A 25,314-nucleotide genomic window follows, 5' to 3' on the forward strand; every position below is an offset into this window, starting at 1 on the left:
GATCTTCCCAACCCAGGGATTGAACCCAGGTCTCCTGAATTGCAGGCAGACTCTTTACTGTCTGAGCCCAGGGAAGCCCTGGTCCATTGTAAATGTTTAGGGCTTAACAGCAGACAGACACAGTTCCTGCATTTCGCTGTCATAGTGCAGTGAATCGTCAGACCAGTTCTCCTGCAGCAGAGCATTAGAGCCACTTGAACCACTTATGCAGACCGTGTCTTCTCGTTTCCACTTTTCCTTCAGTGCGTGGACCTGAGCTGTAACGAGCTAAGCGAAGTCACATTACCAGAAAGCCTGCCTCCGAAGCTGCAAGAGCTGGACCTGACTGGAAACCCCCGGCTCGCCCTTGACCACAGAGCCCTGGAGCTGCTGACGTGAGTCCCTTGTGAGGCGCGCAGCCCCGCCCTGTTCCCTGAGGAGGATGCTTGCTGCTCAGTGCAGACAGGAAATGGGATGGGAGGCGTCTGACTTACATGGTCTGTCTGCACAGACTTGAGTGAAGTGATTTGTGAGTCTGTAGTTCACCAAGATGGACGGACAGCCAGAAAGTTTTTTCAGATAATTGGATACTCATATGTCCTTCCAGAAAGTTTTTGAGAAAGTATCCAGACAAAAGGAGATGAGAATAATGGAGACAAAGTAGGAAGGGAGATTTAAAGACACAGGAGACCTACAGCTCTCTCCACTGTTTTACCAGGATGCAGAGCCCAGGCCCCTCAGTGTGTCCAGACCTTAGTTTTTTCATCTTTAAGGGAGGGTGGTCTACACACTGTCTAAAGGACTTTTCAGAACTAAGAATATATGGATTATCAAGACATATTTCATCCTTACACAGGTAACTTTTGAGTGTTAAATATGAAATGTCATTTTGTGTTAAAAATGTATAAAAAATTGTTAATAAATGGAAGCAGCTCTTTGGAGAAAAATAAAAGTCAAATTTCTATTGCACACCAAAATAAACTCCAGCTAAATTAAAGAGTTAAATCTATAACATGAAATAATTTTTAAAAGAAGAGATCATATAAATGTATTCACAAACCAGAAAAGAACTTTTAAGGCCAAAAAAGAGAATGGGGGAATCGCAAGAGAAGTCAGTATATATAGATTGGTTTTGTTATTTATGTTATATATAGTTATGTATGAGTCAATAATGCTAAGTACTCATTCAAGCAGAAAATAAGCAAAGGACATTAACATTTAATAAACAAAGTACAGATAGTTACATGAAAAGATCAATGTGCAGCTTTATTAATGTATCAAGGAAATATTAAATAAAATATTTTAATGATAACATTTTTCCCCTCAAATTGGTGCTAATGGAGAATTGTCCATTTATATAACTTTTTAAAAAAGCCATTGGCTGTGTCAGACTTTTAAAAGTATTCGTATACCTAAATCAAGGTTTTCTGTGGTAAAAATTTTATTCTAAAAAATAATCAGAAATGTGTTAGGGATAGTCATCAAGATGTTTCTAATTACACTTAGGATGAGTATAAAATCACATGGGGAGATTTTCATGATGTAATTAGAAAAAAATGCGGAACCATATAGATAATGGAATGACCCCACTATTATACAGGCCTAGGACAGGGCCCGTTAAACTCTCTACCGAAGAGTACACGTTACTAGAGCACCCAGAGTGCCTGCCGTGAAGCGCGCTGCGCTCCCGGACTTACCACGGTTAGTGACGGACAGTGGCATCACAGCGCTCTTCAGGTAAAAGCGCCGCCCTCTGTTCAATAGCTAGACAGTTGTGGCCCCTTAATCACAGAGGTCCCGCACCTAACGTGTAACGTAGGCCCTCCGTCGAGGGCTGGCTGGTCTGTTCTCCACAAGGCAGTGTCGGTCCGTGTGGTGACCCCTCCACGGGGTTAAAGCTCCAGCTCCCAGACCCCTCAGCCTCCTCTCAGGATGCACACGAGCCCGCGCCCGCTCACTTCAGACGGCTGCTTCCAGACCCCTCAGCCTCCTCTCAGGATGCACACGAGCCCGCGCCCGCTCACTTCAGATGGCCGCTCCCAGACCCCTCAGCCTCCTCTCAGGTTGCACACGAGCCCGCGCCCGCTCACTTCAGACGGCCGCCCGTCACACTGTTCAGCCAGGCGGGGGATGAGTGCTGCTTCACCGGAATGGACTGGGGTGCAGGGGACAGGGTTACTCTTTTCTTTAATAATCAGCCTAGGGAATGGAGTTCTTTAAAGGCTCTCTGTTCTGTTTGTTTTTTTTGTTTTTTTTTTTTTTTTAAGTATAAATGTCTTTAGAAAGGAACCTTCCATTTTTCTCTAGAGTTCAGAAAAGTAAGCAAAAAATGCAGTGAGAAGCTGTAAGATATGCCTTAAGAAACCCAGTGCATTGCTTACCATGGTACATGGATCAGTCTGGTACCAGGCCATATGGAAAGCAAACAAGAGCAGGTCTTTTTTAAATACCCCTTTTATTGATAGGTTTGAAAAGAGGATATATCCCACTGATGTAAAATGAGATATTTTATTTCAGAACTTTCCATTGGCACCATCTGTGATATTTATGTTTCTTAGCTTTTTAGGATAAAGGAAAAAGTGAATGCCTTCTGGTAATTAAGAGTAGAAACTTCTGTTTAATGAAATAGTTTCAAATTTCAAAGAAATTGCCACCAAATATTTCTAGAATCAAAGTTAATATTATTAGATATTGATTTATTTCTGAGTTGACTGCTTCTTGGGAAAGGTATTCAGTGTTTATTATATTTTGGAGTTAATAAATGCCAACAGATAATTTAAATTCCTGGTCTCAGGACAGAAGTGTTTAGGTGTTGAGGTTGTATGCCCTTTCTCTTAAGTAATAGGGGAAAAACTAGTGGCCATTTACAAACAGGGATTTATCTCGCCATGTGGTAGGCAGCCCTTTAAGAACCTGCCGCATATTAAGAACCTGCCGCATATCTGTATGACTTCGTGTTCATGGGCATTGAATCCTTTCTTGTAGGCTGGTTTTTAATGAACTGCGTTTGAGGGTTTACTCTTAATATTTCTGTTCAGGGTCCTGTTGGACCAATTATAGCATACCACAGCCAAGGTGAGATAAGAACTTGTCTCCCCGTTTATATGTATGTAGCTAACATTAAATTTATTGAATTCCCCTCATTTATTTCATAACTTTATGATATTGGTCTCAGCGTGGCTGGCTGTGCCCGTGAGGAAAGAATTGGAAGCGTCAGGGAGCGGCAAGTCCCCAGTAATGTTTCGTAAATATGTAAAGGGGGTGATGTGAGCAGGTATTGGATTTGAGGATGAATGTTGCAGAACTCTCTCGCGTTGCCCAAGCACAGTATGGTTGTAGCTGAGGTTTTGTTCTTTTCACATCTGGGCTTCATGTTGTGAGAACACACCAGACTTCACTAGTTCGTGTTCTCATGCCAAGGCTGAGAGCCTTTCATCCCAGCAGAGCTCAGCCGCCCAGGGCGGTGAGTGTGGAGGCTCAGTGCCCGCCATCAGATGCTGATAAACTGGCCTCCGTGCTCTGTGTGCGTGCCCCTGGGTTTTCATTACGATGAGTAGCTAGTTCTCGCTGCTGATAAATGTTTCAGACACATCAAACACAGTGAGAAACGGTAAGTACAGAGAGCTTAGGTGTGTCTCGCTTCTCAGGTCAAGGTAGCAGTGAGCACCTGTTCTGTTTTAATGATTCCTGGCTCCTCCGTTTCTCTGATCAGTAATATCCGCTGTTTCAAGATTGATCAGCCTTCGGCAGGAGATGCTTCTGGAGCTCCAGCCGTGTGGAGCCATGGCTACACCGAAGCTTCAGGGGTGAAAAACAAGTAAGTTGAAACTTTGGAATGAGAATTTGCCCGCCCGCCTCCCCACCGTAGCAGGGCAGAGAGAAGCCCGTCGCTGGCACGCACACCCGCATGCCACCTGTATTCCAGCATGCTTCCCCAGAGGGAGGCCACCGCATAACTTAGGCGGGAACATTAGCTCAGCCCTGCTTGGCAGCACACCCACCCTCTTTGTGAGAGAAGTTGCTAGGAGACGGTGTAACTGACACATTATGTCTCTGTGAGACTCCCGTGTTTAGAGAAGGCGTGAGTATTGAAATGCATCCCCGCTCTTTTGAAAAGCCCCTTTATCTTTCTCTGAAGCCTGTTTACCAAGCAAAACAGGGATAGTATTAAAGCAGCAGAAGTAGCCTTGATTGTCCTTACTTGCGATCCCTTACGGTGCTGACAGCATTTCTGTGGAGCTGTTTTTTACAGTCTCAGTCAGCTTGTCAGGAGTTTGATGTCCACTCTCTATAATGTCAGCTGCTTGTCTTGCCACCAGGTCCTATCCATCTTAATTCCTTTCTCTTCCCTCTTTTCACCAACCTTCCCTGTCTCACATGCAAGTGTTGGTTTCTTGAGAATCGTAATCCTGCTCTGCAGGCTTGGTTTTTATGAAGGGGTGCTGATAATCAGTGTGGGTGAAGAATCCGCCTGCAATGCAGGAGACGTAGGTGTGACACCTGGGTGGGGAAGCCCCCTGGGGGAGGGCATGGCAACCCCCTCCAGTATTCTTGCCTGGAGAATCCCATGGACAGGGGAGCCTGGCGGACTACAGTCCAAAGGGTCACAAAGAGTCGGATGCGACTGAGAGACTGCACAGCAGCGGCAGAAAAGCCAAGGAGCCTGTAAATTAGAATAGTTGTCATTTAGTTAGCTAAGAAATAGATAGGAACACCACGCATTCGGAGCGGGCGGGCCGGAGCGGGAAAGTGCAGGACGACCTCAGGAGAGCTAATGGCCTTCAACCCCAGGTGCGCATTAGAATCAGTCAGGTGAGGAGTACTGAAGAACATTCTCCAGCGTAGGGCCATTAAACCGGAATGCTTTAGAGCCTCCCCCAGGTGATTCTAACGGCATCCGGGACTGAGCACTGCTGGCTCGCTTTCCTTCGTGGGAAGTAAAAGAACTGTGGCTGCCACGCTGGCCACTTTTCCTTCGGTCAGAAAACAGAGCGGAACTCACACTGTGGGTCTGACTCGTCAGTCCTTTGCTCTTTCCCTGAGAGTGTGATACAGTTTATTACAGAAAATGTAGGCTTCCTTTACTACGTTAGGAAAAGTCCCTTCTATTCCTAGTTTGCTAAGAGTTTTTATATGTGTATCAGATTTTTTGTCATAGGCTTTTTCTGCATCAGTTGAGGTGATCATATTTTTTCCTGTCTTAGTCTGTTGGGATAATGAATTGTATCGATTTTAAAATGTTGAATCCACCATGCATTTTCAGGATAAGTTTCAATGTGGTCATGATGTATTACCCTTTTTATATTCTGCTGGGCTCAGTTTTCTGCTAATTTGTTGATCACATCTGTATTCACAGTAATTTTTTTCTTGTGGTGTCTGATTTTGATATCAGGGTGATGCTGGCCTCACCTCATAAACTGAGTTGAGGAGTATTTTGTCTTCAGGATTCCACAGTCTTCTAAGTTTCTATAGCCTTGATATTATTTCTTCCTAAATTTTTGCTAGTATTTGCCAATGAATTCCACCTGGGCCTGGAGTTTTCCTTGGTTTATAACTAAATATACGATTTCTTTAATATAGGATTATCTCTTTCTTCTTGAATGAACCTCAGTAATTTATGTCTGTCAAAGAATTTATCCATTTTCATCTAGTTTTCAAATTTATTGGCCATAATATACCATTACCCTCCTTTCAACATCTGTAGGATCTGTAGTAATGTCTCTCCTGACTCTCATCCCGGATAAATTTGTCATTTGTCTTTTTCTCCTGATCAGATTAGTTTCAGGTCTATCAGTTTTATCGATAATTCTCAAAGAACCAGCTTTTGGTTTCATTGAATTTTTTTGTTGTTGTCTTTCTGTGTTCTATTTCATTGACTTCTGCTCTTATTTTTATTATTTTCTGCTTGTTTGGATTTATTGTGCTTGTAAATTTCTAGCTTCTTAAGGAATAAGTTTGGGTCACTGATTTGAGCTTAGGGTATTAATATTCTAAGCATTTAGAGCTATAAATTTCTTCCTAAGCAATTTTCCCAGTGTGGTTGGAGAACATACTTTGAATCACTTGAATCTTTTAAAATTATTAAGGCATTTTCTGGCCCAAAATATGGTTTATTATGGTATATATTTTATGTGCATTTGGAAAAAAATTGGGTAGGTTGTCATTTAGATCAAGTTTGTTGAAAATGTTCAAGCCTTGACTGTGCTCACTGATCTTCTGTCTGCCTGTCAGCGCCTGAGGGACTGTGATTAGAGGCTTCTCAGTTTCTCCTTGTGGTTCTCTCAGTTTTGGCTTCATGTATTTCAGAGCTCTGTTATTATGTGCATAAACATTTAGAATGTTAGTTTGGTGATGAACTGACCCTTTAATCACTATAAAACAACTATTTCTGTAATATTCTTCATGCTGAGAAATACTTTGTCTGGTATTAATGTAGCTGCTCTAGCTTCCTTTTGTTCAGTGTTAGCGTAGTATAGTTGACCCTCAACTACATCGGAATAAGAGGCACCAACCAACCATCAGAAATCCATGCATCACGTTACAGTTAGCCCTTTATATCCAAGGTTCCACATTTGCAGAGATTGTATAGGACTATAGTAGTATTAGAGGGAACAAAATTAGCATGTAAGTAGACCCATGCAGTTTGAACCTGTGTTGTTTAGGGGGCCACTGTATATCATTTTTAATCCTTTTTGCTTTTAACCTATTTGTCTCCTTATGTTTAAAGTATATTTCTTATAAGCAGCATATGGTTAAGTCTTGTTAATATAATCTGAATCTTTTTGGGAAGTGTCTAGACCATTTTTATACTTAATAAAATACTGATGTGGTTAGGTTTGAATCTGCCAGTTAAGTAACATTTGTCTTCTGTCTCATCTGTTCCTGATTCTCTTTTTCTTCATTCTTTTGGGTTGTTTCTCATTCCTTGTTATCTCTCGCATTTGTTCTCACCGGTTCTACTCTGTGTGTGTGGTTTGCTTCGGGTCTGTGGTGTAACCTCGACCTTGTTCGTTATGGTCCGTCCTCTCATGTGTGTGACAAGAAGCACACGTGGTGACTTCCGCTCGCTCCCCTCGTCTTCGTGTCGTGACTGTCACGCTACCTCTGCTTTTGTTATAAACCCCAGGATACGTTATTATAATTTTTACTTTAAACAGTTATTTCCCAAAGTATTTCTCAACTTCAGTATTACTGACATCTTGACCCAGATAATTATCTGTTGTTGGAGAGCAGGGGAGGGATGGGGAGTCCCGCGCATTGTAGGATATTTAGCAGCACCCTCGGCCTCCACCCCCTGGATGCCAGCATCACCCCCATCCCAGTCGTTATCAGCAAAGACAACTCCAGGGGCAGAGTGTCCCCTGTTGAACCACTGTCTGTCTCCTTTGTGTTTCTGCTGCACCCTGCAGCATGTGGGATCCTGGTTCCCCAGTGAGGGGTCAAGCCTGTGCCCCCCGTAGTGGAAGCATCAAGTCTTACATGGATGGCCAGGGAAGTCCCGAGACGCACTGTCCTGACGGGATTTTTAAAATAATAAAAAGAAAGCGTTTCTATATACTCACCTGTGTGTCGTTTCCAACGCGCTTCCTTCGTTTGTGTGGAACCAGATCTTCATCTGGCAGGCCATTCTCTGCTCCACACATTTCCTGTTTCTCGCAGTGCCGTCTTTTGTATGTGCATTTGAAAATGTCCATTTTGCACCTTCGCTTTTGGGAGCTGTTCTCACTGGTATAGGAAGCAGAGCTGACAGTCTTTGTGTCCGTCTTGAAGACGCTGCTGCTCCGTCTTCGGCCTTGTTTCTGACAAGAGCCCTACTGTCTCTGCTCCTTCGTTCCTCGCAGGGTGTGCCCTTCTTCTGCCCCCGAGTTCAGTTCAGTCGCTCATTCGTGTCCGACTGTTGGCAACCGCATGAATTGCAGCACACCAGGACTCCCTGTCCATCACCAACTCCCGGAGTTCACTCAAACTCATGTCCATCGAGTCCGTGATGCCATCCAGCCATCTCATCCTCTGTCGTCCCCTTCTCCTCCTGCCCCCAATCCCTCCCAGCATCAGGGTCTTTTCCAGTGAGTCAACTCTTCACATGAGGTGGCCAAAGTATGGGAGTCTCAGCTTTAGCATCAGTCCTTCCAGTGAACACCCAGGACTGATCTCCTTCAGAATGGACTGGTTGGATCTCCTTGCAGTCCAAGGGACTCTCAAGAGTCTTCTCCAACACCACAGTTCAAAAGCATCAATTCTTCAGTGCTCAGCTTTCTTCACAGTCCAACTCTCACATCCATACATGACCACTGGGAAAACCATAGCCTTGACTAGCTGGACGTTTGTTGGCAAAGTAATGTCTCTGCTTTTGAATATGCTATCTAGGTTGGTCATAACTTTCCTTCCAAGGAGTAAGTGTCTTTTAATTTCATGGCTGCAGTCACCATCTGCAGTGATTTTGGAGCCCCAAAACAGAAAGTCTGACACTGTTTCCACTGTTTCCCCATCTATTTCCCATGAAGTGATGGGACCAGATGCCATAATCTTAGTTTTCTGAATGTTGGGCTTTAAGCCAACTTTTTCACTCTCCTCTTTCACTTTCATCAAGAGGCTTTTTACTTCCTCTTCACTTTCTGCCATAAGGGTGATGCCATCTGCATATCTGAGGTTACTGATATTTCTCCCAGCAATCTTGATTCCAGCTTGTGCTTCTTCCAGCCCAGCGTTTCTCATGATTTACTCTGCATATAAGGTAAATAAGCAGGGTGACAATATACAGCCTTGACGTACTCCTTTTCCTGTTTGAAACTACTCTGTTGTTCCATGTCCAGTTCTAACTGTTGCTTCCTGACCTGCATACAGATTTCTCAAGAGGCAGGTCAGGTGGTCTGGTATTCCCATCTCTTTCAGAATTTTCCCCAGTTTCTTGTGATCCACATAGTCAAAGGCTTTGGCATAGTCAATAAAGCAGAAATAGATGTTTTTCTGGAACTCTCTTACTTTTTTGATGATCCAATGGATGTTGACAATTTGATCTCTGGTTCCTCTGCTTTTTCTAAAACCAGCTTGAACATCTGGAAGTTCCTGGTTCACGTATTGCTGAAGCCTGGCTTGGAGAATTGTGAGCATTACTTTACTAGTGTGTGAGATGACTGCAATTGTGTGGTAGTTTGAGCATTCTTTAGCATTGCCTTTCTTTGGGATTGGAATGAAATCTGACCTTTTCCAGTCCTGTGGCCACTGCTGAGTTTTCCAAATTTGCTGACATACTGAGTGCAGCACTTTCACAGTATCATCATTCAGGATTTGAAATAGCTCAACTGGAATTCCATCACCTCCACTAGCTTTGTTCATAGTGATGCTTCCTAAGTCCCACTTGACTTCACATTCCAGGATGTCTGGCTCTAGGTCAGTGATCACACCATTGTGATTATCTTGGTTGTGAAGATCTTTTTTTTTTTACAGTTCTTCTGTGTATTCTTGCCACCTCTTCTTAATATCTTCTGCTTCTGTTAGGTTCATATCATTTCTGTTCTTTATCGAGCCCATCTTTGCATGAAATGTTCCCTTGGTATCTCTAATTTTCTTGAAGAGGTCTCTGGTCTTTCCCATTCTGTTGTTTTCCTCTATCTCTTTGCACTGATCGCTGAGGAAGCCTTTCTTATCTCTCCTTGCTATTCTTTGGAACTCTGCATTCAGATGCTTATATCTTTCCTCTTCTCCTTTGCTTTTCATTTCTCTTCTTTTCACAGCTATTTGTAAGGCCTCCCCAGACAGCCATTTTGCTTTTTTGCATTTGTTTTTCATGGGGATGGTCTTGATTCCTGTGTCCTGTACAATGTCACGAACCTCAGTCCATAGTTCATCAGGCACTCTATCTATCAGATCTAGTCCCTTAAATCTATTTCTCACTTCCACTGTATAGTCATAAGGGATTTGATATAGGTCATACCTGAATGGTCTAGTGGTTTTCCCTACTTTCTTCAATTTAAGCCTGAATTTGGCAATAAGGAGTTCATGGTCTGAGCCACAGTTGGCTCCTGGTCTTGTTTTTGCTGACTGTATAGAGCTTCTCCATCTCTGGCTGCAAGAATATAATCAATCTGATTTTGGGGTTGACCATCTGGTGATGTCCATGTGTAGAGTCTTCTCTTGTGTTGTTGGAAGAGGGTGTTTGCTATGACCAGTGCGTTCTCTTGGCAAAACTCTGTTAGCCTTTGCCCTGCTTCATTCTGTACTCCAAGGCCAAGTCTGCCTGTTACTCCAGGTATTGCTTGACTTCCTACTTTTGCATTCCAGTCCCCTGTAATGAAAAGGACATCTTTTTTGGGTGTTAGTTCTAAAAGGTCTTGTAGGTCTTCATAGAACCGTTCAGCTTCAGCTTCTTCAGCGTTACTGGTTGGGGCATAGCCTTGGATTACTGTGATATTGAATGGTTTGCCCTGGAAATGAACAGAGATCATTTTATCGTTTTTGAGATTGCATCCAAGTACTGCATTTCGAACTCTTTTGTTGACTATGATGGCCACTCCATTTCTTCTAAGGGATTCCTGCCCACAGTAGTAGATAATGGTCATCTGAGTTAAATTCACCCATTCCAGTCCATTTTAGTTCGCTGATTCCTAGAATGTCAACGTTCACTCTTGGCATCTCCTGTTTGACCACTTCCAGTTTGCCTTCATTCATGAACCTGACATTCCAGGTTCCTATGCGATATTGCTCTTTACAGCATCGGACCTTGCTTCTATCACCAGTCATATCCACAACTGGGTATTCTTTTTGCTTTGGCTCCATCCCCAACCAACACCTGGGGAGTTCCTGTTTCAGTATCCTATCATTTTGCCTTTTCATACTGTTCATGGGGTTCTCAAAGCAAGAACACTGAAGTGGTTTGCCATTCCCTTCTCCAGTGGACCACATTCTGTCAGACCTCTCCACCATGACCTGCCCGTCTTGGGTTGCCCCACGGGCATGGCTTAGTTTCATTGAGTTAGACCAGGCTGTGGTCTGTGTGATTAGATTGACTAGTTTTCTGTGATTATGGTTTCAGTTTGTCTGCCCTCTGATGCCCTCTCACAACACTTATCATCTTACTTGAGTTTCTCTTACCTTGGGCGTGGGGTGTCTCTTCATGGCTGCTCCAGCAAAGTGCAGCCACTGCTCCTTACGTTGGACGAGGGGTATCTCCTCACCACCGCCCCTCCTGACCTTGAATGTGGAGTGGCTCCTCTTGACTCTCCTGCGCCTGCACAGCCACCGCTCCTTGGACGTGGGGTTGCTCCTCTGGGCCGCTGTCCCTGGCAGGCCTGAGATTTCCTGGAACTAAGGAAGTGGCTCTTAGATTTCCCCCACCCCCGCCTTTTATCCCTGCACTTTTCAGCAATTTGATTTTGATGTGCCTCAGTTAAGCTTGATTGCTTTTGCTTGCTATTTGTTGAGCTTCTTGTATCTGTAAGTTTGTCATTTTCTCCAGATTTGAAATATTTTTATCTATTAATTCTTCAAAACGTTTTTCTGCCTGTCTCTTTTCTCTTTTGAAGACTCCAGTTCCCTGTGTGTTAGGCTGCCTGAAGTCATCTCCCCACTTATTAATGCCCTGGCTTTTCATTTCTCCCTCAGGTGTTTGTCCATTTTGGAGAGTGTATGGGACACAGGCACCCTTCATGGAAGCAGTCTAAGTGGAGAGACTGCAGGTCTCTGGAGTGCCTGTGTGGCTCTCCTCCCGCCAGTGCACACGTTTCCTTTACTTTTCCGGAGCACCTGTGCGGCTCTCCTCCCGCCAGTGCACATGTTTCCTTTACTTTTCCCAGTGTTTTGGTTGTGACTCCGTTTTTGCTCCTTGTGGAAGTTTTCCTTAATAAGCATTTTGTGAAAGAATGTGGACATACGCATTCGTAATCTGGTGTTATTCCCTGTGCCTCTTACACTCTTTCAGTGCTATTTAAAAAAAAAATCTTCAGCAGAAGAGAGTGGGAGAAAGCCATGAAGCATAAATATGTGCTTATCATTTTTCTTCACTTATAAAAATTGGTTGATGTAAATTAGCTGGGGTTTAGTTTTGTTGTTGTTCAGTCACTGAGTCATGTCCAGCTCTTTGCCACATCATGGACTGCAGCACACCAGGCTCCTCCTCTTTGTTTTCTGAAGTTTGCTCACATTCATGTCCATTGCGTTGGTGATGCTATCTAACCATCTCATCTTCTGACACCTGCTTCTCCATTTGCCTTCAGTCTTTCCCAGCATCAGGGTCTTTTCTAATCAGTTGGCTCTTCATATCAAGTAGCCAAAGTATTACCTATTCTTAATCTACTCAGAGTCACGAAGAAAGAGACAAGACTGGATTAGGCGAATGGGAGAAGAACCACAGCTGGGTTGGGCATGGAGAAGAAAAGATGAGTTGACTCAGCACAGAAGCGTTTTTCTTTGCAGGTTGTGTGTGGCAGCCCTGTCGGTGAATAACTTCTGCGATAACCAGGAGGCCCTGTACGGTGTGTTTGATGGAGATCGCAACGTGGAGGTGCCCTACCTGCTCCAGTGCACCATGAGCGACATTCTGGCAGAGGAGCTGCAGAAAACAAGGGACGGGGAGGAGTGCATGGTCAACACGTTCATCGTTATGCAGAGGTAGAGCTTCCGGCACTGCTGCGGCTTCATGCTGGTTCCCGGTCACGCTGTAAAAGGCCAGGAGTGAAGGCATTCTCCCTGTGTTGTGTGTGTGTGTGTGTGTGTTTGTGTGTCTGTGTTTGTGTGTGTTTGTGTGTCTGTGTGTGTGTGTTTGTGTCTGTGTATGTGTACATATGTATCTGTGTATGTGTACATCTGTGTCTCTGTGTGTGTGTCTCTGTGTGTGTGTTTCTGTGTGTGTGTCTCTGTGTGTGTTTCTGTGTGTGTATGTTAGCTCTGTGTGCCTGTGTGTGTGTGTCTGTGTGTGTATGTGTGTGTATGTGTCTCTATGTGTGTCTCTGTGTGTGTGTGTGTTTATGTGTGTGTGTCTGTGTCTGTATGTGTCTGTGTCTGTATGTGTGTGTTTTTGTGTGTGTCTGTGTGTGTGTTTCTGTGTGTGTCTGTGTCTGTGTGTCTCTGTGTGTGTGTGTGTCTGTGTGTGTGTCTATGTGTGTGTCTCTGTGTGTGTATGTTTGTATCTGTGTGCCTGTGTGTGTGTCTGTGTCTCTGTGTGTGTGGGTGTCTCTGTGTGTGTATGTGTGTGTGTCTGTGTGTGTCTGTGTGTGTCTGTGTGTCTGTGTGTGTCTCTGAGTGTGTGTCTGTATGTGTGTGTCTTTGTGTGTCTCTGTGTGTGTGGGTGTCTCTGTGTGTGTGTGTGTCTGTGTGTGTGTCTTTGTGTCTGTGTGTGTGTGTGTCTGTGTGTGTGTCTTTGTGTCTGTGTGTGTGTGTGTCTGTGTGTGTGTCTCTGAGTGTGTGTGTTTGTGTGTCTGTGTCTGTATGTGTGTGTCTTTGTGTGTCTGTGTGTGGGTGTCTCTGTGTGTGTTTATGTGTGTGTCTGTGTATGTGTGTGTCTTTGTGTGTGTGTGTGTGTGTGTTCGTGCACATGCGCATGCATCTGCTCAGTCATGTCCAACCCTTTGCAACTCCATGGACTGTACAGCCCACCAGGCTCCTCTGTCCATAGGATTTTCCAGCAAAAATACTGAAGTGGGTTACCATTTCCTTCTCCAGGGGATCTTCCCAGCCCAGGGATCGAACCCACGTCTCTTGCATCTTCTACATTGGCAGGCGGGTTCTTTACCACTGAGCCACCTGGGAAGCCCTGTTCAAGACAGTGTTACTAGAAGAATCATAGGCCTTTCCCTAGAGATTCTGGTCACCGTGGAAGTTGTAGAATGTTGTTTCTAGCTCTGAGGGCTGAATGTCATAAGCATTCCCACGTTCAAAGCCTTGGTCGCTCTTTGTCACTTTAAAGGCTTTGTAGGTTGTGAAGGACGTGCCTGTTGGTATTGTACTACAAACACTTGATCCTGTGGGACCAGGAAGCAGAGAGTGCTTCAAAGGTCATGGGAACAGTGACGATCTTTTCTGCTTCTCTTCTTTTTCTCTCCCTTGATAATCTGCCAGAGGAAATATCTTTGTGGCAGGGCTAGAAAAAGTGTCTGCTGAGGAATGCTGCCCCAGAGAAGCCTTGACAGCTCCCCCAGGCATGAGGACTCCTGAAGAGCTCAGTAGATGCGGCCCAGTGAGGTTCTTCGCCGCAGCTCACCTCGGTGGGCGTGTGCAGTTAATAATCGATGCTGATAACAGCTAATATTTAGTGAGCCCTTAATATATGCTAGTCATTGTTCTAAATGCCTTAATGCTGAGAGGCATAAGACAGGGACATCTGTCTGTACATCTGTCTCCTTTTCTGTTTTGACCACCATCTTGTTTCAGAAAAAAGGAAACACATATTATACACACACACCACACACACACCCTTCACACAGCCTTCACACACCCTTCACACAGCCTTCACACAGCCCAAACAGGCCTCCTTTTTATGGGCCTCAGGCACTGGGTCAGCATTAAGAACTTGAGACTCTCAAACCCTGGTCACTGGATGCACTTCTCCCAGATACAGCCCGAGTCCCGGCTTGGCTGGAGGAGTCATGGCCTCGCACAGCAGGGAAGCCATGCTGCCTTGGTGGAGCCTGGAGCCCATGGCCTAGACGTGCCCGAGCTGGGGTCCAGAGACCCCTGCTGTCCACCCGTCTCCGTGTCGCTTCCCGCCTCGTCTTCCCTGTGGGTTAGCGGGGTGTGGGGCGTGTGCAATGCTCACGGTCCTCGCGAGAAGCCTGCGTCCTCTCTGCCGATGTCTGACGCCTGCGATCAGGCTGCCCTTGCTACTGTCCCTGGTGCCCCCGGCCTGACCTGCAGGGTCTGCCCTCGTGAACAGCAGGGTCTGTCCGTCTGGACCTTCCTGCTCCTGTTGTGCCCAGGTCAGTCTGGAGGCTCCGCCAGCCTTGGGCCTTGCCACCAGAGGTCTGAGCGCCTTTTGATTGCCAACACTCGCAGGTGCCTTGTGTATTCAGTGAGCTCTTTGGAGCTCCTCCTTAGACGGTCTTTCCTGTAAACATTTGAGGATGGACCTCATTTGTCCGGAGAGTCTCACTGTGTAGGACAAGAGCATGAATGACCCAGTGTGGGAAGGCTCCTGCCCGTAGGCAGCGTGTGAGAGAGGGGCGATCGGCCGCTCCGATGCATCGGGGGTGTTCACGCCTGCTCTTGTGCGGTGGTTCCCCCTCCAACCCTCTCGGGAGCAGAGGGTGAGGGAGACGCGGCCGCCCCTGTTGGTTTTGGCCGCGCTCAGACGGGCGCTGCAGGCCACGCCGAGCCGGGTGAGGGTTCTTCATCCCTTAGTGGCTCCTCAGGCTTTCCGTGGGAGCAGGCCCCGCCCAGCTGGGAGCAGGCCTTGCGTGTGTGCCCATGTGTGCGTCCAGTTTCGCGGGCTCCCCTGAGCTTGGCGGGGCCTGCTTTGGGGAAGGCGCCGAGTGGAGCCCCGAGCTCTGCTTCCCTGTCCCGTGTGGCCGGCGGTCGTGTGGGTTCTCAGCCCCATCTCTTTATTCCAGGAAACTGGGCACAGCTGGACAGAAGCTCGGAGGCGCTGCTGTCCTTTGTCACATCAGGCACGACCCTGTGGACCCTGGAGGACCCTTCACCCTGACCTCCGCCAATGTGGGCAAGTGCCAGACGGTGCTGTGTCGGAACGGCAAGCCGCTGCCCCTCTCCAGGTCGTATGTCATGAGCTGCGAGGAGGAGCTGCGGAGAATCAAGCGGCACAAGGCCATCGTCACCGAGGTGAGGGTCGTCTTCCTCAGGTTGTGGGGGGACTGGGAGGAGGCCGCGGAACTGGCCGGGGAGCATCTCTCTCGGCGTTCTGTAGACGCCAAAGCTGATCCAAGATTCCAGATCCGAATCCACAGCATCTGAGTAGACTCGTGCAGAATACAGAACAGGGCCCGGCAGCCTCTCCACGTCAGGGCCCGGCAGTCACCCCGTCCCATCCTCGGGGCGCCCACAGGGGGCTGAGACCTGGCGGCCTCTCCGCATCAGGGCTGGGTGGTCACCCTGTCTCATCCTCGGGGCACCCACAGGGGGCTCAGGCCCGGCGGCCTCTCCACGTCAGGGCTGGGCGGTAACCCCATCTCATCCTCGGGGCACCCACAAGGGGCTCGGGCCTGGCGGCCTCTCCGCATCAGGCTGAGCGGTCATCCTGGCTGTTCTTCAGGGCACCCACAGTGGGGCTCAGGCCATGCGGCCTCTCTGCATCAGGCTGGGCGGTCACCCCGTCCCATCCTCGGGGCACCCACAGGGGGCTCGGGCCCTGCGGCCTCTCCGCATCAGGCTGGGCGGTCACCCCGTCCCATCCTCGGGACACCCGCAGGGGGCTCGGGCCCTGCGGCCTCTCCGCGTCGGGCCGAGCGGTCATCCTGGCTGTTCCTCGGGGCACCCACAGTGGGGCTCAGGCCATGCGGCCCCTCTGCGTCAGGCTGGGCGGTCACCCCGTCTTATCCTCGGGGGAACCAGTGGGGCTCAGGCCTGGCAGCCTCTGCACATCAGAGCCGGATGGTCACCCTGTCCCCTCCTCAGGGCTCCCACAGGGGGCTCAGGCCCAGCAGCCTCTCCGCTCGGGCCGGACGGTCACCCTGTCCCCTCCTCGGGGCGCCCACAGGGGGCTCAGGCCCTGCAGCCTCTCCTCATCAGGCTGGGCGGTCACCCCGTCCCCTCCTCGGGGCTCCCACAGGGGGCTCAGGCCTGCAGAGGTCACACTGCCTGCCCTCCTCTCCTCCTGGCTCTGGGGCCTGCGGGCTGTCACCTTTCAATCTCAGCGCCTTGGTTTCCTCCTGGGTAAAGTGGGCCTGGTGAGGTGTCTGTCTGGCCTCTCAAGGCCAGTGTACGTATCAGTGTAAATTAACTAGTTGTTGATTCAGTTCATGCCTCCTGCTGCACTCAGATAAGTTGGTGAGTGGTTCTCAACCGGGGGCCATTCCCCCATCAACACCACGGACACGTGGTAATGTCCGAGGACATCTCTGTTGTCACAACTGGGGTGGAGAGCGTGCATTTGGCACGTAGCCAGTAGAAGCCAGTATGTGTGCGTGTGTGTCAGTCACTCAGTCTTATCTGACTGTTTGTGACTCCATGGACTGTAGCCTGCCAGGCTCCTCTGTCTCTTGGATTCTCCAGGAGTGGGTTGCCATTTCCTTCTCCAGCAGATCTTTCCGACCCAGGGATCAAACCCTGGTCTCCCCCCACATTGCAGGTGGATTCTTTACCGTCTGAGCCACCAGGGAAGCCCAGGTAGAAGCCAGGGACGCTGCTGAGCATCCCATGGTGCGGGGCGGCCCCTCTGAGTCTCCATGGTGTGGGGGTGCAGGGCGGCCCCTCTGAGCCTCCACGGTGTGGGGCGGCCCCACCGCACAGTCTTTGGCCCAAAAGGTCCCAAGTGCCGCTGCTGAGAAAGGCCGTCGGGCTGCAGCACAGCCTCCAGAATGGGCTGGAAGAGCTGGACTCCGTTCACATGTTCATCCTGCAGTGTGGGTCCCCTCTGTGTGCCTGAAACGGATGGACGCTGTCGATGTGATTCCCGTGTAGACACATGTCTGCCCACAGGAGGTGTCCAGTCTCGTCTCGTCAGTAAAGCCTGAGGAGCGATGTGATGCCCAGGTGGACAGTGGTGGAGGTCTGCAATCAGCAGAGAGAGACTGACTCCAGGAAGGCTCCGCCCAGGGCCGTGAGGAAGACAACTCAGGATCTCCCGTGGGAGTCTGGGAAACGAGTCTGCCTCTCGATTCCCGTCCCCTTCCTGTTCTAAGAGCAGGGAGGACTAAAGCAAACACTAGACACCAAGTAGGGAGCAAAGAGTCTCAGATGGGACTGAGTTAAATTATTAACCGTGTATTGAGTTCCGTGCTCAACAGTACACAGTGCAGAGATTAACTATTTCTGCTGAAGAACTTGAATCAAGAACCAAGCAGCTACACCGTGGCTCCTCGCTCCAGCATCGGAGTAAAAGCTTTTTACTAGCAAAGGGTCTGAAACTTTGGTTCATGGTTCAGATGGTGGGAACCCAGCTGGACTGAAGTGGGAGGCGTCATCATCATCTCCATTTGCTGCCAGGAAAGTCAGCTCAGGAATTTCGGGAGCCGCCTTTCTCCTTGAATAAGTGTCTGCCTCTCCAAACACTTCACTTCTCCCCACCTAGTCTCACCGATTTGTCAGCCTCCTTCAGGTTAAAGCTCCGCCCACTTTTGGACCTTCCCACGCCATCGCCTGCTGGTTGCTGGGCTGTGGGCAGTGGTCTGAGATGGGGGCCATCACGCTGAATCGCACCTGCCTAGGAGGGTCTGCTGCCCCCCGGGTGGCTCAGCAGGCCCTTCCTCCCTGGACCCCTGTGCGTTCCCAGAGATGCTGATCAGCCCTTGTTGCTGACTTAGCCAGATGATGGTGTGCTTTGGAACGGACAGGTCCCAACACAGGGAATGCATGAAGCGCTTTCCACGTGTCCCTCCTGCTCCCTGCTGGCCCCAGGCTTCTGCCTCGGGTTCTGATGACAGGTGGCCGGGAGCCCCTCACAGGAGGTGGACAGGCCTGCAGGGCGGGCAGGCCCCGGAGCTTCCCCCAGGCAGGAGCCCCGCCCCCAGCTCTCGGTGGTAACGTCTGCTTGGCAACCCCTCTCTTTCCAGGACGGCAAAGTGAACGGAGTGACCGAGTCCACGCGCATCCTGGGCTACACCTTCCTGCACCCCAGCGTGGTGCCCCGCCCACACGTGCAGTCCGTGGCCTTAAGCCCCCAGGACGAGTTTTTCATCCTGGGCAGCAAGGGGCTGTGGGACAGCCTGTCCGTGGAGGAGGCCGTGGATGCCGTGCGCAGCGTGCCGGATGCGCTGGCCGCCGCTAAGAAGCTCTGCACCCTGGCGCAGAGCTACGGCTGCCGCGAGAGTGTGAGCGCAGTGGTCGTGCAGCTCAGCGTTCCCGAGGACAGCTTCTGCTGCTGTGAACTGGCCGCCCTGCCGCCGCCCAGCCCCGGCGTCTTCGCGCCCGCCGCCGGTGTGGCCGTCCGGGAGCGGCCGGCCGACGGGCTGGGCGCGCCGTCCTCCAGCAGTGGGCTGGCTTCCGAGATGAGCAGCGAGCTGTCCACATCGGAGATGAGCAGTGAGGTGGGCTCCACGGCCTCGGACGAGCCGCCGCCGCCGGGCCCGCTGGGCGAGGGTAGCCCCGCCGGCCCCGGCGAGCCCCGCTGCGCGCTGCACCCTGGGGGCGCGCCCAGCGCCTTCCAGCGGCAGCTGTCCAGCGCCACCTTCTCTAGCGCTTTCTCGGACAACGGGTTGGACAGCGACGATGAGGAGCCCATCGAGGGCGTGTTCAGCAACGGCAGCCTCGTGGAGGTGGCAGCGGACATCCACTGCGGCCGCACCAGGGACGGGGAGCGCCGGCGGCCGCCCGAGGCCGCCGACGAGGGCGTGGGCGCCGCGGAGGACGAGCCGGGCGCGGCGCGGCGCGTGGACGGGGCCGCGGGGACCATGGGGCGCCGGCGGGGAAACGGCTCTGTGGCCCCCCAGGAGCGCAGCCACAACGTGATCGAGGTGGCCGCCGACGCGCCGCTGCGCAGGCCGGGCGGGTACTTTGCGGCCCCAGCGCAGCCGGACCCCGACGACCAGCTCATCATCCCCCCGGAGCTGGAGGAGGAGGTGAAGGAAATGATGAAGCAGCGGCCGCCCGCGCCGCCGCGCCCGGGCCCCGCGGAACCGGCGGACTGCAGCTGCGACACGCCGCTCTGACCCGCCCGGGCCCCGCAGACCGGGCCGCCCGCTGGCCACACGCCTCCGCCTTCCGCAGGCGCCCCTTCTGTTGGCCGTTTAAAAAATAATAATTACCACTTTTCTTCTAGTGATGCTCTACCCATATGATTTCAATTTGTTAACCTCTTCCCCTAACATATCAGATGTGTAAAGACAAAAAACAAAAGGTTTAATATATTACAGAGAAACAGTTAATGTAATGTTTTTTAAAATGGCTTTTTTGTTCTCTGTGTGGAAGGCAAGGCAGGTTGCCAGTGCTAAATGATTTAATAATATTGTAATTCTGTATTTCTTTGTGGGGGGAAGACGTTTTCTTGTTTCCCGTTTTTTTGTTTTGTTTTGTTTTGTCTTAAAAACGATAGACATTTGTAGAATATGGAGACTAACTCCTAGGAGTTGTTTTACTCTGTCAGGTGACTGAAGTCACTGGGATTCACTAATTTTCTCTGAGAGAACCGTTGATTGAGAAATTTCTATTGTAAATAGCTCTGTGTTGTATAGTGATGCTTCAGAAGTTTTGTAGCTTTGGCGTGAGGGACACAGACTGAACAGCTGACTCCCCTCCGGCCCCGCACCCACACGGTCCCCCGGCAGTGTGCCTGAGCCCTGCTGAGGGCACTGCCTTCAGATGAGTGGATCTTAGCCACTGGAAGGGACCTGGCCCCAGGGGCCGCTGACCCTCTCCTCCTCTCCTGTTCCCACCAGCCCCTTTTGCAGACACTTTTTAATTGTGTTCCTTACTGCTGCCACAATCAGCATGATTGTGTAGCGTTCAGTTAGATCCTTTACATACCGAGAGTTATATTAAAGCAGAATGCACAAATGAACATGTCATAATTTTGGTATAAATAAATACAAAATTTACAAGTCCTGGACCCATCTGCTTTTGTCTGGGGAGCCAGGTGTGTCTTGCAGATGATCACGCCCAGCTTGGGTTTGGAATGAATGCATGTGCCTTTGGGGTTATCTGGTGCTTCCGTCTTTGATTTTTTTCTTTTGAAGGAAAATAACCAAACAAGTTAAACTACCTTGAATGAAAGTAGTGAAATCCACCCTATAGTTAACAATATGTGTAGCTGGTTTACAGCGTTTCTATTTCTGGTTGTTACTGTGTAGAATAGGTATTAAAAAGGGGTAAGGTGGCATAGAGGAGATCCCAGGAAAATCCCACAAAGCCAAGTTTATTTCCCTTTCTCTCAGGGGCCCCTCAATCATGTGAACCAGTGTTTAGTCAATCTTTTTTTTTTTTAATTGGATATAGTTGTTCTTTTTTATATTGGAGTGTAGTTGATTAACAGTGCACATACAGAGTGAAAATCCAGAGCCGACTGCTGCACTCCCCACCCCTCTGCGAGTGTGCCGTGGGGTCCTCTAGGGGGTCCCGCGCTCCTGCTGGCTGCCTGGCCCCACTTACAAATGGCACTGTCCCACTCTGCACCTGTGACCCGTGTGTCGCGTCCCACTGCACCTGTGACCGTGTGTCGCGTCCCACTCTGCACCTGTGACCGTGTGTCGCGTCCCACTCTGCACCTGTGACCGTGTGTCGCGTCCCAGTCTGCATCTGTGACCGTGTGTCGCGTCCCAGTCTGCATCTGTGACCCGTGTGTCGCGTCCCACTCTGCACCTGTGACCCGTGTGTTGGAGACGTTCTGGGTCTTCGCCGCGCCTCATGTGGACCAGCTTTGCAGGTAGAACGGTTTCCCTCCTGCAGGTCTGCCCTCCAGAGGGGTACCTGGCAGATTCAGTGACGGGACGCAGCAACTAGTCTCTCGTGTAGACTCCGTAATGGGCTGTCCGTGCCCTCTCTGGGTGGCCAGATGAGTGGACCGCTCCTTGTCTTGGTGATGCCGTTCTTCACTCCACGGCAGGCTTCTTGTACACTGTGCGCTGTGCAAACCACCAAGACTGGAAGAAGATGGAGCTCATCTCAGCCCCATAAGTGTGGTTCCCAGGTGGCGCTCGTGGTTAAGAACCCACCTGCCATGCAGGAGACATATAGACATGGGCTCCATCCCTGGGTCGGGAAGATCCCCTGGAGGAGGGTATGGCAACCCACGCCAGTGTTCTAACCTGGAGAATCCCATGGACAGAGGAGTCTGGTGGGCTACAGCCCACAGGTCACAAAGAGTCGGACATGACTGAAGCGAGTCGACTTGGCACACGCACAGCCCCACGAGGGATCAGTGACCAAGAGCGGAGACCCAGGCAGGGCTCTGCTCTAAGCACGGAGCGAGGCCGGCTCGGGACCCTGCGCCCGGGGCTCCACTCTGGACCTGGAATGAGGCCAGCTCAGGACCCTGTGCCCTGCCTGCTTACCGGCACCCGGCCCACCCGTCTTCCCGCTGCTCCGGGCGGATCTGAGCAGACCCGGAAGGCTCAGCACTCTCACCTCATGCCTCAGTCCCTCCAGAAGTTCCAGGTGCTCTCTGACTCCTTGGTGTGGAACCCCCTGCGGGTGGGGCTCATCGGTTGCCTTGTGTGGCCCCCGCCCCAGACAGACCATGTGGACCCCATCCTTCCACAGCTCACCCCCAGAGAAGCCCACTTCCGCCCTGAGCAGGGCCAGCATGGGCAGCATGACCTGGGGGTCCACGGAGGATGCCCAGCAGCTGCTTGTGCCAGAGGCGGCCGCTGGGACCAGCGAGGCTGCACCCAACCTCTGCAGCTGACGGGGCGATGGGGCGTGGGCGTGGCTGTTTCCCCAAGACCTGCAGCTCGGGGCACGCTTGCTTCTAGTTCATTATCCCAGCAAGTCCCACTGTCTACTCGCCCCATGTAAGGAACTCTGGAGATGAAGGACAAGACTTCACCCTTGGGGAGCGTGGGGCCAACAGTGAGTGAAAGAGGCCGGTGGGCACAGGGCTCCTGCTCGGCCTCTTTGCTCTTCCCTGGAGCTGCCTGAGGGGCCTTCACTGCAGCCCACTGAGGTGAAAGTGAAGTCGCTCAGTCGTGTCCCAACCCTGCAACCCCATGGACTGAAGCCCCCCAGGCTCCTTCCTCATCCATGGGATTCCCCAGGCAAGAGCACTGGCACTGAGTGGGTTGCCATGACCTCCTCCAGGGATCTTCCCAACACAGGGATCGAACCCGGGTCTCCTGCGTCGCAGGCGGATTCTTTACCCTCTGAGCCACCAGGGAAGCTCACTGAGGTAGCATCTAATGTACCATATGTAGAGCTGCTCATAAAGCTGGAAAGTGCTTAGTATTTGGAGATTCCCCAAAGCCACGGGATCTGCAGGGTGAGTGTGAGGGACACGGGCTCCCCCTGCCCCCCCGACTCCCTCCTCCTCTGGGAAGGCCAGAGGATTGGGAAGGGATGCAGAGCTCCAGCGAGGCCGGAGCCTTGCTGACACACTCAGAGCCCCCATGAGGACCCTGGGAGTCGCGGGTGTGGGCTCAGCTGCAGGCTGCCCCCGGGTGTGCCTGCCATGGCTTCCCAGAGGGCCCCGGGTGCCCTAACACCCAACCGTCTGACCCGGGATGGTGCCATGACGTCCCCTAGGGCACAGGGGTCCTGACGCCCAACTCATCAGACCTGGCTTCTCTCGACGGCTTTGTCACAGCGCCACCTGCTGGTGAGATGAGATCTGGGTGGAAACGGGCATGACTCCCTTCTTTCTCCATCTTTCACTCTTCCAGGACAGATTCTGTCACTCCTAGACCTGAGACAGAAAGCACTCCCAAGCACTATCGAGTAGTCAGAGAAGCCACGTTAAGCCATGTTACTGTTCCCCCTGGAGTTCTGCTCTGTCAGGTGGAACGGTTGACTGGTTCCTGTGATGGGCACTGTTTTTTTCTGGGAAACCAACGTGCAGACATATCAAGAGGTGTAACAGGAATCATGGCATTGACCTGGGAGAGAGGAAGTCAGTCTCCAGCGTCCATCTAATCCTCTGTTCCTCATAGTGGAGAAAGGGCTTCCCTGATGGCTCAGCTGGCAAAGAATCCGCCTGCAGTGCAGGAGACCTGGGTTCCATCCCTGGGTTGGGAAGATCCCCTGCGACGGGAACGATACCTACTGGAGTATTCTGGCCTGGAGAATCCCGTGGACTGTACAGTCCATGAGGTCACAAAGAGTCGGACACGACTGAGCGACTTTCACTTTCATAGTGAAAAATAAAAACTGTAATACACTTTGGATCTAATAGGACTGTACCTGAGAGTCAGCTCACTGCTGACACTGCCCAGTAGGGAGATAAAGAACAATTCCCATGGAAACCTCATCAGAAGGTATTTTGGATTCCCACGGACATGTCAGGAAATAGAATTTTTGTAAAACATGAGGGTTATGGTATCTGCCCTCCCTACCTCCCCATGGTCAAACCAGGCAATTTGTAGACAGACAGTAGCATGTTATGTAAGTGGAAGTGTTGTCTTATTGTAAATGAACACCTAAGGGTGATCAGAGAAAACATAATTGGGACACAGCAAAAATGCTTTTTTAAATTAAAATCTAGAGAGAAAACAAAAAACTCCTAGAGAAACATCTGTTGGAACTGTTACAGGAGGAAGGGATGAAGTAATGGTACAAAAGGCAGGTTTTCTCATTTCTTGCCACTGAATTTCATTTTCTTTCAGTTTATCCCCCAAAAGGCATTTTGGGCAAATGAATCTACACTCGCCTTATTTCACTGTTGCTGTTGACCTGTCGTGAACCGACTCCTACCACTGCAGAGTCGGAAGATCGCTGTAAAGGTTGTCCCCCACCCCAGCCTTACCAAAATTGCAGCCAAGTTCAGACTTAGCTTGGCAAACCCATTACCCTGATCGGTAACAAAGTAGGAACTCCAGCGAGCAGACGAAGCTCTGGGCGATGACAGGAAGTGCCGCAGACCACCCCGTGCTCAGCCCTGGGCCCCGAATGGGGGACTGGCGTGCCCAGGTGGCCATCTGACGCCCTGCGGTTGTGGTCTCAGCCAGTTGAGGGTGATTTCGGGCCCTGCGTGTTGCGCACTGCCTTCCAGAGGACTGAAGCTGAACCCTCCATGGCAGAACAGGGGCTTAGAGGGCCCCAGGCGGCTTTCCATCTCCCGGCCGTGTGGCCGCGTAGGAAGCCACACTCCCTGCGTTAAGACACACACACAAACGCTACTTTTGTTGGGTTCCAGTTCATCATGCTTTCGTTTTCTTCTAGATCAGAAGCATGATGCTTTATTCTGTCCAAACAGGAACGGCAGAACCTGGAGAATCCTGTCCGTCTGCCTGTGACTAGAGCTGCTCCCATTGCGATTCCTCTCTTTTTCTAAAGCCACGGAAGTAAAAGTGGCTTCAGACTGAATTTCAAGTACTTTCTAGTCATTGCTTTGGTCTTATTCTAATAAACTGAACTTCCCCCTAATTCATGCTCTTATCTATTTGGAGGAAAGTTGAAATGGCAGCTCAGATCATTTCCCAAATGGGGCACCTCCAGCTGTTGTCTTTTCCTGAACTGGTTTACAGGTCATTTGCTTTTCTGCGTCTTTAGGAAAACTGCTTTGCAGTTAACATTTAGAGGTTCTTGAGTCAGTTTTACATGTAAAAGAAATTGCCATGTCAGCCAGGAATGAACTGTGCACACAAAACG

At 50.3% G+C, this 25,314-nt stretch overlaps 1 protein-coding gene across 4 annotated transcripts in view; it reads left to right on the forward strand.

Moving 5' to 3' along the window:
- Window positions 1-20,621, forward strand: part of PHLPP1 (PH domain and leucine rich repeat protein phosphatase 1) — a 219,374-nt gene extending 198,753 nt beyond the window's left edge. For all 4 annotated transcript variants that reach the window (XM_061400373.1, XM_061400374.1, XM_061400375.1 and 1 more), the window contains 5 exons: window positions 244-374; window positions 3,692-3,796; window positions 12,391-12,585; window positions 15,519-15,747; window positions 18,636-20,621. In XM_061400373.1, coding sequence (XP_061256357.1) covers window positions 244-374; window positions 3,692-3,796; window positions 12,391-12,585; window positions 15,519-15,747; window positions 18,636-19,730 — 1,755 coding nt within the window. In that variant the 3' untranslated portion in view covers window positions 19,731-20,621. The remainder of the gene's footprint in view (window positions 1-243; window positions 375-3,691; window positions 3,797-12,390; window positions 12,586-15,518; window positions 15,748-18,635) is intronic.
- Window positions 20,622-25,314: the final 4,693 nt, after the last annotated feature.

This window comes from Bos javanicus, chromosome 24 (assembly GCF_032452875.1).
Source record: "Bos javanicus breed banteng chromosome 24, ARS-OSU_banteng_1.0, whole genome shotgun sequence".
In the NCBI taxonomy this organism is placed as follows: Eukaryota; Metazoa; Chordata; class Mammalia; order Artiodactyla; family Bovidae; genus Bos; species Bos javanicus.